Source organism: Myotis myotis, unplaced genomic scaffold (genome assembly GCF_014108235.1).
Source record: "Myotis myotis isolate mMyoMyo1 unplaced genomic scaffold, mMyoMyo1.p scaffold_m19_p_8, whole genome shotgun sequence".
Lineage (NCBI taxonomy): Eukaryota > Metazoa > Chordata > Mammalia > Chiroptera > Vespertilionidae > Myotis > Myotis myotis.
In genome coordinates this window covers 92,676,781-92,693,503 of record NW_023416390.1, presented here as the reverse complement: position 1 = coordinate 92,693,503, position 16,723 = coordinate 92,676,781, and the positions used below count along the sequence as shown (strand labels likewise).

The window sequence follows — 16,723 nt, the reverse complement described above, 5'->3', positions numbered from 1 at the left end:
TATGCCCTTCCCTTCCTCCCCTGCCCCCCACCGGGCACCTTACCATTAGCCTCCTCACTCCCAAGCTCCAAGGGCCCTTCCTTTGCTTCTATATCGTGTGTTTCCTAAGCCCATTTCTTCTAGGAATTACTTCTTCCACCTCTGTGATTTTATTTTTTTATGTTTTTATTGATGAGAGAGAGAGAGAGAGAGAGAGAGAGAGAGAGAGAGAGAGAGAGAGAAACATCAATGATGAGAGAGAATCATTGATTGGCTGCCTCCTGCACGCCCCCTACTTGGGATAAAGCCCGCAACCCAGGCAAGTGCCCTGACTGGGAATCGAACTGTGACCTCCTAGTTCATGGGTTGACGCTCAACCAATGAGCCACACCGGCCGGGCTACCTCTGTGATTTTATAGATAAATGTACTCTTATAGTTTGAGTCTTGCCTCTGAATTCTTTCCTAGCCAGAACTTAAGTACTGAGGTTACTGAACCCAGGTCCAATCTGACTCCACTAGTCTAGTTCCTGGTGCTGTTTCCAGCCGCCTACAACACAATGATGTACAGGGTCTCAGAGCTACAAATAGGATAGTTATTCCCAGACATCCCGAGGTTCCACATCCACAGAACCTATTATCAGCCGTGCCTGTGAACGGTCAATCCTTATCAGCGATGGATTTACGTCGTGCCTTTAGCACATTTCTGAAAGAGAGAAAGACACACACACACACACACACACACACACACACAGAGAAAAAGAGAGAGAGAGAGAGAGAGAGAGAGAGAGAGAGAGAGAGAGAGACCTCTTTGCTTTCACTTGGCAGGATTACAAGTTTACTTGGACTGCAATACCCCAGGGATATACAGAGAGCCCCACCTATTGTCTTCAATACTAAAAACTGATTTGAATGGTGTTGAATGCTCTAATCCAATATGTAGAAGCCTTATTTTTATGCTCTAGGACGTATTAGACTCCCAAGAAGATGCAACATATTTATTGCACCAGCTAGCCATAAAAGGACATAAGGTCTCAAAAGATAAGCTTCAATTCTGCTTACCTGAAGTAAAATGCCCTGGCCCTCTCATATCTAAAGATGGGCTACTGATTAAACCCAAAAGACTCAGAGGAATCCCATCTTTCTCTCTCCAAAAACAAGAAAAGCAGCTCAGAGGAGGCCTGGATTTGACTAGATATTCTTGCAATTGGGTTCCAAATTTTTCATTAAAAAATTGGTCGTGGGCTTTTTGCAGGAGAAATTCCTGGGCGCCATACACCCAGAGACAAGCCGGCACCCAGACTTGCCGGCAGTCATGGTGGGGGGAGAGGTGCAGCTCTATGTGTCCTATTGAAGCCAACCTGCCTGATCCAATTCAGTGGAACGAGGAAGGGAAACAAGTTGTAAGATCTCTAAATAATCATCTATAGCTCCTGCTCTGGGTCACCTTAAGTATAAACTTTCTAACTTTTTATACATAAAAATAAAGGAAATACTTGGAAAATTTTAACTCAAAAACACTGAGTTTATCATATGTACTTTACTGAAAGCCCTGGAATAACAAAAGAAACAAATACAGAGAAATGCATGAAATTTGCTAACCTACCTACAGCTTCTGCTCCTGGTTCACACGGACACTGCCCTTCCAGCTTCCAGTCAGTCTCCATGTGGCAGAGACCATACTTTTCATTATATATGTTTGAAAAAGTAAATACGCTTATTGAAAATACATAGGGTTGAGATTAAAACTTACAAAGTCTCCCTCTTATTCCTGTCCAACCCCCCCCCCAGCTCCCCTCCTCTAAGGCTCCAACATTATTGGTTGCTTATGTACTCTTCTAGGAATATTCAATTGCATACATTACACACACGCACACACACACACACATCTATGCTAACATACTGTGTGCACTTTTAAAGAAAAATCCTCACTCAAGGATGTTTTTCCATTGATTTTTGGAGACAGTGGAAGGGAGAAGGAAAGACAGAGAAGTATCGATGCCAGAGAAACACATCGATAGGTTGCCTCCTATACGAGCCCGACCTGGGCCCAGCCAGGAGGAGCCTGCAACCGAGGTACATGCCCTTGGCTGGAATCGAACCTGGGACCCTTTGGTCTGCAGGCCAATGCTCTATCCACTGAGCAAACCAGCTAGGGCTTATGCACTTTCTTTACATAACAATATATCTTGTAGATTTTCCACATCACTGTCTTTTTTTGGCTACCAGGTATTTCATTGTATTGTACCACAATTTATTTTTTTTATTTTTTATTTTTATTTTCTTTTATTATTTTTATAATTTCATCTTCAAAATAAAAATTTATTCAGTCTGTAACAAGAACATTGAATCTGCACATTTGCGCACAAGTTCACATTTAAAAACAGCGGAGCACATCAGTAATAAAAAAATCTATGATACAAGTGGAACATCCCAATCACTATGAAGATTAAGGAAGGAGATGAGACCACTCTTTATATTCTGCTTCAAATGCCTCAAAAAGGTCCCAGAGATTCCAGGGAGCACCTGCTTCATTTAATAAAATGTGAGCATAAAAGTTTGGGGTGGCCTGGGGCAAAGGTAACAAAGTCTATTGGACTAGTTTTCCACATTTATAACAAGCCCTACAAAATAATGTAGAGAGAAAGAAAAAAGAAAAAGAAAGAAAAGAAAGGCACCTTAAGCTATACCAAGCAAACCAAGTCCAATAAAACATAAAAACCAACTCCCTGTGGCCTTATTGACTGGGAAACATTTCAGGGCATTCCCCAGTTTACCGGCTGGGTCACCAGCTCGCGCGAAGCCCTGGGCATTAGCTCTGCATGTGTATACAGGATGCTGCCGCCAGTGTCGTGGTGAGGACACAGATAGTCATATACCCCTTGGGGCCTGTTCAAGCCCACGGGGGGTGATTCCAGTTTAGAAATCCTGCCCTAGAACTCGGGGCACTGAGAAAATGAGGCTGGTTCTCTTTCCACAGCAGGAGCCAGGCTGAGTCACCCTCCACTCCAGGCTGGAGGAGTACAGAAGCACCTTGCGAGAGCTCTCCATGGCAACCAGGGACCCCAAGCCCGGGAGAAGGGTTAGGGGTGTGCAGCTGCCTGCGTTGGCAGCAGGCTTTTTCTTAATATGGGGACCGGATGAGTTGAGACACCAAATACAGTTGTCTATACATGCCTTGTTCTTTTAGGTTGAAGGGGAAAACAAAGTCCAAGAGCCTCTTAAGTTGGATTGGTGACGAAAGAGCTAAAATTTCATCTCATCTACCATCCAAAAGCAAAACAAAATTAAACAAAAATGACACTAGCCATTCACCAGTACAACCATCACTGTAAGACACACCATCACTGAGGAGATGACGACTATTTCCGTACAGGGTGTTGGGCGGGAGTGCAGGACACAGATGGAAGTCAGCTCCAGGTTTTCCCCGCTCACCCGTGCGGGCTCACCATTACAGCGGTGCTCTGTGTGAGGGCTCACAGGACAGCCAGATTTGGGTCCCTGGAGGAGGACACTGAGCTGCCATCAAGATGATGCACGTTTTAATACTCACACAATGTAAACAAAGTATCCACAAATAGTTGTAAAAAAAAAAAAAAAAAAAGCCAAAGAATGGCTTTATTTAAAAATGCCCTTAAAAGTGAACCATTTTGCATAATGCTTTCTTAAAAAAACAAAACACTCCCACAAAAACATCTTTACCAAACATGCCTAGATCACTTCAGAACTGAATCCTCAGAAGGAACAGGTGAAGATTTCTGTGAGCTGCCACGTCTCAGAAGCTTCAGGTCTATCCAACAGCATCTGTCTGCGGCCCTTTATCAGGAGGGGACCTCAGAACCTAGGCTGTCCTCCTCATGCTGTCCTTGGAGCTCTTGGTAATTCCCAAGATGAGAGAGAGGAGATACGGTAGGGATAAAGGTAGAGAACCAGGATAATGCTAGATAAAGAGTTGGAAGAGGCGAGATGCTAGGAATGATCCCAAACATTCAGAATCTCTTCAGTTTTGATGAGGGTCCTCCATTCCAGTCTCAATATGTTTTCTGGAAGAGGCTGGTTTATGGCAGGTGCTGCTGTCCTAAGATCTCCACAGCGGCAGCAAAGCAGCGGTATCCTAAATGGACTCTGTAAGGCGCCTGCCCTTGGCGGAGGCCACCCTGCAGCCTCTCAGCCTAGTCCATGAGGAGCTTCCCCCTTTGACTGTTCCTCATCTATTGACGATTCTTCGGATGCATGGGGAGTGTTACTCAAAGAGCTGCTTCTCTGGTCCTCAGCTGTCACTTCAGAAGGGGTTACTTCTACCACTGACAGTCGACAGCTTTCACTCCTTCCTCCACCCAGTTCCTCCATCCTTGAGTGGGAAAAAGATCGTGACCGGGTTTCTTGAGAAAGCTCTACAAACTTCTCCAGGGCACTAAAAAAATCAATGCGATCTGTACTAAAATCTGAGACTTCAGCCTGGCAACTGGGTTGGGGGCTTGGTGACTCAGGATCAGGGGACATGGGGAGGTCTTTCAGGTGAGATGTCAATTCTTCCATTGGCAGTAAGTGGACGTTCATGTCTGCTTTCAGTGCATCTGTCTCCAAATCTTCAACTGTTAAGTCTGAGAACTTGTTGGGCATTTCTGGGGCCTGTCCAGGTTGGATTAAGGCTTTGGATCCATGGCAGTTGTCAAGGGGGAATTTTGATTCATTGAGACAACACCCTGATGTACATCCATTGATGTCATTTAGGTTTAATTCATCTTCAATCTGTCCGGCATGAAATTCCCTAGAAGTAAACTCCAAGCAGATCACTCTTTCTTTGGTACACAGGCCTTTCTGATTTTCATCTTGTGGGACAACATGTTCCACAAAGACAGGAGGTATAGATGGGTGACCTTCCATGGTCTTTACTTCGGCAATCTGGTCTGCTGAGGTGGTGATCTCCTTCTTGTTGAGTTCTAGCCCTGGCTTGCAGATGGGTTCATGGTGGTCTGAGAGGTCGCTATCTGAATGAGATCTCCAGAGCTTGTTATGCCGCTGTTTGCTTGCCAGCAGAATCCCCTGGTACTCTTCCAGTTGTCTCATGAAGCTGGGGTTGGGCTTAGTCACTGTTCGTCTTTCCTTCACATAGTCATAGGCTCGGTCCAGATTCCAGCCATATTCCTTCATTGCATAGGCAATCACAGTGGAGGCTGAGCGACTCACCCCCATTTTGCAGTGCACAAGGCATTTAGATCCATGTTTCTTTGCTTTAGAGATGAATTTGTAAGTGTCATTCCAGTAAGCCAGGAGATCCGTTGCCTCTTCATCATATACCCGAATGTTATGATATTCGAAGACTCCTGGGAAGAAGTTATCTATCTCTCGAGTGACATTCAAAATATACCGCACCCCTCGGTTTTGTAAATCCTCTAAGTTAGAGGCATTCCATTCGGAGCCCAAGAACACATGCTCAAATATCTGTGTAGGACTGTCCATCTGACCAAGAATCACTATCATTTCATTATCTATAAATTCCTTGAATTCTCTCAGGTTGCAAACCATTTGCATTTCCAATTCAGTTCGTATCTCTTTGGATGTGATATTCTCCAAATCCTTCTGCATCATAATCTCCCTTAATTTGGTTTTAATTAGTCTTTCTGTTCGCTCACGTTCAGTTGGTATGTCAGTGAAGAGAGCTGGAGAGTCAGGCCGGTGGGACTGTACATCTTGCATGGCATTCCATTCGTTGACTGATGATTGATCTGAGTTGATGTGGCTCTCATAATAACTCACCCAGGTGAGAAACAGGCTGCCCGGGTAGTAGTTATGCATTCTGGCCACTTCACAAGCCTTGTGTAAACTCTGTAGTGCAGACCACATTGCCTGCACAGATACAGGTTTGAATATGTGGATTCTGTTATCTGTTGATACGCTGAACCCTCCATCACCATCCAAATGAATCAGGGTGTCACTCCAGAGAGGCAGGACTAGGCCCATGGTACAAGTGCTGTCATTAGAAGAGAAATCCATTCCTAGAACGATGCTTTCTTCAGTGTCTTGTCTACCATTGGTTGAAACCACTACCATATAACGTGTTCGATTCTGGTAAGCACTTTCTAGTCTTACAGCCAGCCTGATGTTGTCTTCTGGGCGGAGTAATATGAACATTGCTTGGAGATGCTGTTGGAGATCACCTGCATGCTTGTTGCGTCTGTGGCTGATTCTTGGAGTGGATGAGCCATTTCCCCGTGGTAGAAAAAGGGCAGCACCTTTGACAGTTAGAAAGCTCTCGCTGATGAGATGTGTACAAATTCAAAGTCGATCCAGTTGACCTTGTTTGATGCCACTTTGATAGGAACTCTCCAGTTTTATGACTCCTGATCTAGGGCCTTTCCCACCAATCGGTGAGGCCTTCATGAGTTTAAGCCTTTAAGCCTTTATCATGTGCCTAACAACTCACTGAGCAGTGCCTTTCACCTGACTAGGGACCAGCTCTTTCTAAAACGAGAATCTCTTCTCTCTCTCCTATATATTATGTAGTAGCTTACAAAAGAGGCTGGCCCCAGGGAGGCACTCAATAAAAGTTAGCTCCCTTATCTCTCCTCCTCCTAATCTCATCAGGACAAATATTTTTAGGCACCAGTATGTTTAGCTTTTCTGAATACTTGATTAAAATGTATATCATTAAAGCTGCCTTAGCGATTCCAGAGCCAAAAATTAATTAAAAAAACCCCCAAACAATTTCACTATCCAATTATAGGAGAAAAGAGACTAAAATTTAAAAAAAAAGTCATCATAAGACTCAACATATGCTAAAATCAAGAAGAACTGTGTCTTTTTAAATATAAACTTTCAGATCTCTTTTCCTATTGGGAAGTTTGGCAATTTTCAATATACTAGTAATGAAATAATCTAAACTATAAATTCAGTGTCTAAAACCAGAATTATTCTTCTGTTAGTTGATCCTTCCATAAAACTTGTTACCAAGGCACTGAGGAACTAGAAATATGGCAAACTCATACTGAAAATAGATATTGGAAATAGATATATAAGTTTTCTACAGATCCGGTCATAGGAAGGAACCAATTGGCAAGTGAAGAGTTAGTGAAAGGTCTGGATCTTAGAGTCCAGTGCATCATTATCTTCATCCATCTCTAGGAAGGAAAATGTTTGAAAGATTTGTTCTGGCTGCGTCAGCATGCACCCAAATGCAGTGTAAGAAAAAAAAATCTGCTGATACATCCCAAAATAAATTGCTTTAAATATCTGGCAAACTTGCCAGTTTAAAAACTTCTTCCAAGCTGTAATTTATTACAACCTCCTGCAGTGATTAAAAAAAAAAAAAAGCAGCAGGCTGTTTACTAGTAAACAGAACTATTAAGGTGATGGGTCCAGTTCCTTTCATGACACAGCAGAGATGAGATTTTACTGAAGTCAACATTAAATGATGTCTTTTAGGAAAGATGATGGCACGGTAATCATCTGAATCTGTCTTAAAAAGAAGTCAGTAGGCCCAGTCAGTGTTGCTCAGTGACTGAGCTTTGGCACCCTATTGATTCCTGGTCAGAGCACAGTGGAATCTAACCAGTAAACTCTTCAGTACACGGGAGCATGCCCAACTAACTGATCGATCTCTCATGGATGCTTCTCCCGTTGTTTCTCTCGCTCTCTAAAATCAATAAAAACATATTAAAAAGAAAGTCAGCAGGAAATGTACCTTACTCAATTCACACTTAATATCCCTCACATTTAAAAATGCTAGCGATAAAGATTTCATAAATATGTATAGTTGTCTTTTATAAATAGGTTCCTATAGTGACACCTCAGAAGTGCATAGTCCTTTGTTTTCCCTCAAAAGACCTCTGTCAGTGCCTGTTCAGCTAAGGAGACTATTTTAACTCCCTCATCCAGGCTTTTTCAAAAGCTTTTCAAGTTAAATTCTTGCTTTGAACTGTAATATAAGAAATTGGAAAAGTGCTAGAACATGCCTCTCAGTTTTTTAGGAAAATAATTAAATCATCTTTGCAAACTGAGATACCTTTAAGGAAATATTCTTTCTACTGCTGCCTGTTTTAAAAAGTTGAAAAAATTTCCATTATTTTCACACTCTTTACAATGTCAAAATGTCAATCAATTTAGTTTCAGCTCAATTTAATTCTTTACTCTCCACTGTCAGGAAACAAGGCTCTAGGGAGCAAGATCTCTGTACCCTAGCATCTAGGACTTAAAAAAAATGATTCCAAATTAGATTGAGCAGCATGAAATAAACTAAGCTAGTTTTCTACTCCCCATGAAGTCAGAAGGAGCTTTCTCTAAAAAAAATTTGCACAAAGTTTCCTGAAGAAAAATTGCTGCATTTTTTTTACACTGTTGCTTGAGTTGGTTTTGAAATTAATTTTGTCATGTCATTTGCTGACCACTTCAAGGCTCAGAAACATGAATATTTTAAAGTGTTAATTTGGCTCTTGACACCATTAGCTATGACCAAATAAAATTTTTATAGAATTACATGTTAAACCATTAAAATATTTTAAAATATTTTTAAAATTGATTTTTAGAGAGAGAGATGGAGGGAGAGAGACAGAGAGAGAGAGAGAGAGAGAGAGAGAGAGAGAGAGGAACATTGATGAGAGAACGAAACATTCCACAATTTATTTTCTACTAGAGGCCCAGTGCATGGAATTTGTGCACTGGTACGGTCCCTCGCAGCTGCCAGCTGCCAGCCGGAGCCTCCCTCCCTTCCTCCAGCTGGCCCGCTCCCTGGCCGAACTCCTGGAAGAACTCTGGTCGAGGGGACAATTTGCATAATACGCTTTTATTATTTAGGATTCTCTTGTTGAGAGGCAGTCATATTATTGCCAATATTTTGCTGTTAAAAACACTATAAGAGTGCCAGTATTCAACTAGAATGTCACACTAGCGTGTTTCTCAGGAAGATATATTCCTAGAAGCGACATTGTTGGGTTTGACCATCTGCGTTCACACTTCTGTGGGCCGTGGGCCTTTTGCAGGGAAACTCCTGGGCACTATACACCCAGAGACAAACCGGCACCCAGACTTGCCGGCAGTCACAGTGGGTTAGAGGTACAGGAGCGCGGCCTGGAGAAGAGGCAGTGCGCGCTGGGTGGTGGGCGAGGATGGCAGACAAGGGCCTGGCGGGCCTGGAGAAAATGGACGTTGAGTTCTTCTTAAGGGCAAACACCAGAGTTATTTTCACTGTAAAACTGATTTTATCCAGATATTGGCTAAAACAAGAACTGAACTATTTGCTGAATCTTACCCATCAGGAACTTCAGTTTCCTGGGAGAAATTTAATTTCCTGGCCGCGGCTCGGGCCCTGTCACTGCTACATAAACTCTTGAAAATTTTAAAACCATTGTTTTATTCAGAAAAGATCTCCAGCTCAGACTCATGCCACGTTAGATTGGTCTTCTCCCTCAGCTGGAAGTAAAGAAAAGGGAGCTCATGATTTAGCTGCTTCCACTGCAGTTCTCAGAAGTGGCCCCAAGAGGGCACTAGAGAGATTCTTCCAGGTTTAAAGGCCACTGTGCTCCCAGCTGCCTCCACACCCACATCCTGCCCCAGCTACCTGGCCTTCTCCTGAGCTTCTGAAGCACCTAATTATTAGTAGAGCTTGATGTCAGCAAAGAAGCCCAAAACGGGAAAGGAACAGACTGGAAGCAAGCCACGGACAAAATCATGCCAAGGAGTAGAGCAATGCCACCAGCGCGTCCCAGGTGGGGCTGCCCATGCACGCGGCCAGCTCTGGCCACAGCTCCTGCCGGCACCCTGGGCGCAGGGGCTGCGCCCACAGACACTTCCCCACTCCCTGACCAGGGGCTGTGCCCAAAGACACTGTCCTGCTTCCTGACCAGGGGCTGTGCCCACAGACACTGTCCTGCCCTGACCAGGGGCTGTGCCCACAGACACTGTCCTGCCCTGACCAGGGGCTGTGCCCACAGACACTGTCCTGCCCTGACCAGGGGCTGTGCCCACAGACACTGTCCTGCTCCCTGACCAGGGGCTGTGCCCACAGACACTGTCCTGCCCTGACCAGGGGCTGTGCCCACAGACACTGTCCTATCCCCTGAGTGTGTGCTGTGCCTGAGTGTGCCGTGGCTGAGTGTGCTATGGCTGAGTGTGCCGTGGCTGAGTGTGCCATGGCTGAGTGTGCCATGGCTGAGTGTGCTATGGCTGAGTGTGCCGTGACTGAGTGTGCTATGGCTGAGTGTGCTATGGCTGAGTGTGCCGTGACTGAGTGTGCCATGGCTGAGTGTGCTGTGCCTGAGTGTGCCGTGACTGAGTGTGCCATGGCTGAGTGTGCTGTGCCTGAGTGTGCCATGGCTGAGTGTGCTATGGCTGAGTGTGCCGTGGCTGAGTGTGCCATGGCTGAGTGTGCTGTGGCTGAGTGTGCCGTGACTGAGTGTGCCATGGCTGAGTGTGCTGTGCCTGAGTGTGCCATGGCTGAGTGTGCTATGGCTGAGTGTGCCGTGGCTGAGTGTGCCATGACTGAGTGTGCTGTGGCTGAGTGTGCCGTGGCTGAGTGTGCCATGAATGAGTGTGCCCTGGCTGAGTGTGCCGTGGCTGAGTGTGCCGTGACTGAGTGTGCCATGGCTGAGTGTGCTATGGCTGAGTGTGCCGTGACTGAGTGTGCCATGGCTGAGTGTGCTGTGCCTGAGTGTGCCGTGACTGAGTGTGCCATGGCTGAGTGTGCAGTGCCTGAGTGTGCCATGGCTGAGTGTGCTATGGCTGAGTGTGCCGTGGCTGAGTGTGCCATGGCTGAGTGTGCAGTGGCTGAGTGTGCCGTGGCTGAGTGTGCCATGACTGAGTGTGCCCTGGCTGAGTGTGCTGTGGCTGAGTGTGCCATGGCTGAGTGTGCCATGACTGAGTGTGCCGTGGCTGAGTGTGCCGTGGCTGAGTGTGCCGTGACTGAGTGTGCCATGGCTGAGTGTGCTATGGCTGAGTGTGCCGTGGCTGAGTGTGCCCTGGCTGAGTGTGCCGTGGCTGAGTGTGCCATGGCTGAGTGTGCCATGACTGAGTGTGCTGTGGCTGAGTGTGCCCTGGCTGAGTGTGCCGTGACTGAGTGTGCCCTGGCTGAGTGTGCCGTGGCTGAGTGTGCCATGACTGAGTGTGCCCTGGCTGAGTGTGCCCTGGCTGAGTGTGCCGTGGCTGAGTGTGCCGTGACTGAGTGTGCCATGGCTGAGTGTGCTATGGCTGAGTGTGCCGTGCCTGAGTGTGCCATGGCTGAGTGTGCTGTGCCTGAGTGTGCCGTGGCTGAGTGTGCCATGACTGAGTGTGCCCTGGCTGAGTGTGCCGTGGCTGAGTGTGCCGTGACTGAGTGTGCCATGGCTGAGTGTGCTATGGCTGAGTGTGCCGTGACTGAGTGTGCCATGGCTGAGTGTGCCGTGGCTGAGTGTGCCGTGACTGAGTGTGCCATGGCTGAGTGTGCTGTGCCTGAGTGTGCCATGGCTGAGTGTGCTATGGCTGAGTGTGCCGTGGCTGAGTGTGCCATGGCTGAGTGTGCTTTGGCTGAGTGTGCCGTGGCTGAGTGTGCCATGACTGAGTGTGCCCTGGCTGAGTGTGCCGTGGCTGAGTGTGCCGTGACTGAGTGTGCCATGGCTGAGTGTGCTATGGCTGAGTGTGCCGTGACTGAGTGTGCCATGGCTGAGTGTGCTGTGCCTGAGTGTGCCGTGACTGAGTGTGCCATGGCTGAGTGTGCCGTGCCTGAGTGTGCCATGGCTGAGTGTGCTATGGCTGAGTGTGCCGTGGCTGAGTGTGCCATGACTGAGTGTGCCGTGGCTGAGTGTGCCGTGGCTGAGTGTGCCGTGACTGAGTGTGCCATGGCTGAGTGTGCTATGGCTGAGTGTGCCGTGCCTGAGTGTGCCCTGGCTGAGTGTGCCGTGGCTGAGTGTGCCGTGGCTGAGTGTGCCATGACTGAGTGTGCTGTGGCTGAGTGTGCCCTGGCTGAGTGTGCCGTGACTGAGTGTGCCCTGGCTGAGTGTGCCGTGGCTGAGTGTGCCGTGGCTGAGTGTGCCATGACTGAGTGTGCCCTGGCTGAGAGTGCCCTGGCTGAGTGTGCCGTGGCTGAGTGTGCCGTGACTGAGTGTGCCGTGGCTGAGTGTGCTATGGCTGAGTGTGCCGTGACTGAGTGTGCCATGGCTGAGTGTGCTGTGCCTGAGTGTGCCGTGGCTGAGTGTGCCATGACTGAGTGTGCCCTGGCTGAGTGTGCCTTGTCTGAGTGTGCCGTGACTGAGTGTGCCATGGCTGAGTGTGCTGTGCCTGAGTGTGCCATGGCTGAGTGTGCTCTGGCTGAGTGTGCCGTGGCTGAGTGTGCCATGACTGAGTGTGCTGTGGCTGAGTGTGCCGTGGCTGAGTGTGCCATGACTGAGTGTGCCCTGGCTGAGTGTGCCGTGGCTGAGTGTGCCGTGACTGAGTGTGCCATGGCTGAGTGTGCTATGGCTGAGTGTGCCGTGACTGAGTGTGCCATGGCTGAGTGTGCTGTGCCTAAGTGTGCCGTGACTGAGTGTGCCATGGCTGAGTGTGCTGTGCCTGAGTGTGCCATGGCTGAGTGTGCTATGGCTGAGTGTGCTGTGGCTGAGTGTGCCATGACTGAGTGTGCTGTGGCTGAGTGTGCCGTGGCTGAGTGTGCCATGACTGAGTGTGCCCTGGCTGAGTGTGCTGTGGCTGAGTGTGCCATGGCTGAGTGTGCCATGACTGAGTGTGCCGTGGCTGAGTGTGCCGTGGCTGAGTGTGCCGTGACTGAGTGTGCCATGGCTGAGTGTGCTATGGCTGAGTGTGCCGTGACTGAGTGTGCCCTGGCTGAGTGTGCCGTGGCTGAGTGTGCCGTGGCTGAGTGTGCCATGACTGAGTGTGCTGTGGCTGAGTGTGCCCTGGCTGAGTGTGCCGTGGCTGAGTGTGCCGTGGCTGAGTGTGCCGTGGCTGAGTGTGCCGTGGCTGAGTGTGCCATGACTGAGTGTGCCCTGGCTGAGTGTGCCCTGGCTGAGTGTGCCGTGGCTGAGTGTGCCGTGGCTGAGTGTGCCATGACTGAGTGTGCCCTGGCTGAGTGTGCCGTGGCTGAGTGTGCCGTGACTGAGTGTGCTGTGGCTGAGTGTGCCCTGGCTGAGTATGCTGTGGCTGAGTGTGCTGTGCCTGAGCGTGCTCTGGTGATCTTTCAGGTGCCGAGCTCCTGCTGGTTTTGTTGAGGGGGAGGTGGAGGTAAACAGGATGCCCACGGACACCCCCATTCAGGGGAGTTCTCACAGTTCCCAGAGGGTGTGGGCTCCCACACTTCTCCATTCAACTGTTGTCTCATTTGTGGTTCAGCAGCTGTTCACCCAGCACGCACCTGTCGCTCTGGAGCACCTGTCCGGCACAGGAATCAGAGAGAGACAGGGAGAGAGGTGCAGCTAATAGGAGGTCTGGAGAACAGTTACATGACCTTATATGAAGAATTCCCTGGACTTTAGGTTCTCCCCACAGTGTATATGTCAGTGCTTGTGTGGGGGCGAGCCCAGCACCTTCTCTGGTGCCACCCTCTTTCCTGACCTTCACTCACTCCCATTTCTATCTCTGCCTTTCCCTTGGGGTCAGATCACATCTGCTGGGGTCCTAATTCTTGGAGAGACGAAATGCCAGAAAATGGAATTCTAGAAAACTGTAAATAAAACTATAAAACTCAGTTCTCTGAACCTCAGGCATTTAAGATTTCACACACAAGACTGCAAAAATTTGAATTCAATGCAATTCCATTCAGTTGCCCAAACACAGACCCTTTACCCTGCATCTGGCACAGAGCTGGGCCTGGGGTGCCTCGCTCTTGTGTCACAATGCACACACTCAGGTCCTTGGAGAAGGGGCAGACATTTCAGTGAATAGTTTGAAACATCGGAGCCTTAAGTGCAACATAGACCGATGTGCCAGCCCCAGAGTGACAGAGTGAAGATAGGACGGGCGGAAGGCGAGGTGCAGGTGATGCTGCTTAGGGAAGTACTGAGAGAGCTGAACGTTGAGGGGCTAATCAGGTGTACCTGATAGGAAAGAAGGGGAAGAGGCTTGTCCGGCACAGGAACCAGAGAGAGACATGGAGAGAGGTGCAGCTAATAGGAGGTCTGGAGAACAGTTACCTGACCTTATATGAAGAATTCCCTGGACTTTAGGTCGTTGAGCACACTGAGGGCCATGTGTGGACAATGTGGGTCTCTGCTAATGTGGAAGTCACCATCCCTATGCCTCAATGCCAGGCTTTCCCCACTACTCCTTTCCCACAAATAGTCTCATAGGGTAATTCATTCCTTTATCGAAAACCTAGTTTGATGGTTCCTGGATGTGAAGAGAGTGGAGGTGATGGTGCCTGGAAGTGATGGTTCCTGGGTGTGATGGTTCCTGGGTGTGATGGTTCCTGGGTGTGATGGTTCCTGGGTGTGATGATTCCTGGAGGTGATGGTTCCTGGGTGTGATGGATCCTGGAGGTTATGGTTCCTGGGTATGATGGTTCCGGGTGTGATGATTCCTGGAGGTGATGGTTCCTGGAGGTGATGGTTCCTGGGTGTGATGGTTCCTGGAGGTGATGGTTCCTGGAGGTGATGGTTCCTGGGTGTGATGGTTCCTGGAGTGTGGGAAACTGGTTATTGCCTTCACTATCTGATAAGCGTAGACAGAATACCCCCCCCCCCCCCCCGAAGGCTGGGTGCCTTTGAAGCCCTAGCAAAGGTCGGAGCTAGGCACCACCTCTGTTTGTCCAGACAGTGGTAGCTGAAACTACTCCCCCATTTATTATTATGTAAATCCTTGATGATGGGCTATCTGCCTGTTGCCAGGGGTCGCCTGCCTAAGGGCTATGCTATGGGTGCATCCCAGATCAATAAAAGCTTGGTGAGGCCTGAGCACGGGTGGAAGTCCTTCCCCTTGAGTTGGACTTGCCTGCCTGGTCCCCCAATATTCCCAAATTATCTCTTGTCTTTTCATTTTCATTTGTGTGCGGCTGTGCTTCCAGTTCCTGAACCCTGATCCACGCAGGACGTGTGAAGGAAACACTCAACATCTGGCGCCCAAAAGGGGAAAACTGGAAGTGAAGGTTTCGCTAGAGCGAAAAAAGGAAGTTTCACCGGAAAAAGGTGAGGGAAAAAGAATTTACCGAGAAAAGGAATGGAAAAGTCACCGAGAACAGGTGGGGGAAATTCACTGCTCGCAATGCCCAGGATCAACTTCAGAAGTAGCGAGCTGTAAGTAGGCTGGGAACGTTTTCTTTCACCAGGCTAATGGGGCAGGATTTGGCTTTAATAAAAAAGTAGATTCGGCTTTTTTAAAAAGTAAGAAACTTTATTATAGACTTTTGATTTGCATGCTTAAGGAGTTAAAATTTTAGAAGGTAATCTCTTACAGTTTTTGCATGTTATTATAGAACATAACCATTGGTTTCTTGAAAAAGGCACATCAGATCTTAAAAGTTTGCCAAAAAGTTAATCAGAACTTTGCAAAAATTGTTTCCCCTTGTGGAACACGGCATTTCATTTGCTAGAGGCTTTAGGAGAGGTCAAGGAGGATAGATCTCCTCCCCCTTGCACCCTCCGCTCCTTAAGAGGAGCAGAAGGAAAAGAAAAAATGGGAGGAATGGCCTTCATGGCTCCCTCCACCTCCATGTCCTAATCCTGAAATGTTTAATTTGCCGTTAATAGAATCACCTGTGCAAAAAGGCCAAATTATAAAGAAATTGGAATATTAAAAGGTACTCTTTTGAATCAGGAAAAAAAAAAAAGAGATTGCCATGGTCATCTTAATGTGGTTTCTTTTCCAAATTAAACTCTTAATTTGTATTTTGAATCTAAAATCTGTAATAAGAAATAAAACCCCGCTACCGAATCCGCTTCTGGTGTGGAGAAATTCAAAGTTGGCAGGAGAGGGAAGAGCTATAAGCTCTCCCACGATGAGATTACTTAATGTTTTGTTTAAAAATTACCGGAGAACATGTTTGGAACACCAAACTTTGGCTAAGGTAAACTTGGGTGCTAGCCATTGCTTTAGAAAGTGAAATAGGAAAAAATTTAAAATGTCTTTTTCTATTAAGCATGACTTTGGGAAAAATACGCCATCTGAGTCATTTGCTGAAACTTCCCCCAAAGCAGGATGTGGGGGAAGGGAAAAAAGAAGCTCACGTGGCCATCCAATATGGACGTCACTCCCCAAGAAAGCCACTTCTTCGCCATCTTTATCCTTTTTTTCCAGCTAATGACTTAAAGCTTTTACAAATTCATAAATGCATCTGGGATTTCTGTGCACATATAAAGGGAAAAGGCCAGTTTAAAAACGAGTGCTCATAGTTTTGAGCTGAACTTGACCTTTTGCTGTGTACAGAATAAAAACCTGAGACTGTTTTGGCCTTAAAAATGGCGAAGTTGAACCTAAGAAAGAAATGCAGACAGGTTTCCCAAGGCGATTTAAAGCAGCTCTTTTGAAATTTCCCGCCCTGAGGCAAGTACCACCAACCAGGAAGTTGATAGTCAAGTTTACATGTGAATAGCTATGGGTTTGCTTCTTGACTTCCCCAGCAGGAAAATTGTGCCCATTTTGAAATTTAGCAGCTATGCCAGGGTTATTGGCTGGAAACTTAAAACTTTTAAATTCAAATCATCTAAAAGTATTGAGATTTATAATACTGAAATGTTGATCTGAGTATGCCTAGTATGAAGTCTAGATGATAGAAGTTAATCTATTAATTGAAAATGCCTCATATTTTATTTGAAATGTATCCTTAAATGTAAAAGTATTGATTTGAAAAATGCT

General features: G+C 47.2%; 1 protein-coding gene across 1 annotated transcript; it reads right to left on the bottom strand.

The window, feature by feature from the left end:
• Positions 1-2,278: 2,278 nt before the first annotated feature.
• On the bottom strand, positions 2,279-6,247 carry LOC118661830 (protein phosphatase Slingshot homolog 2; the record flags this gene model as incomplete). Its single annotated transcript, XM_036320283.1, has 2 exons — positions 2,279-3,973; positions 4,172-6,247. Coding segments are annotated over 2 exons (2,103 nt in total), but the record flags the coding sequence as incomplete, so codon positions are not given.
• Positions 6,248-16,723: the final 10,476 nt, after the last annotated feature.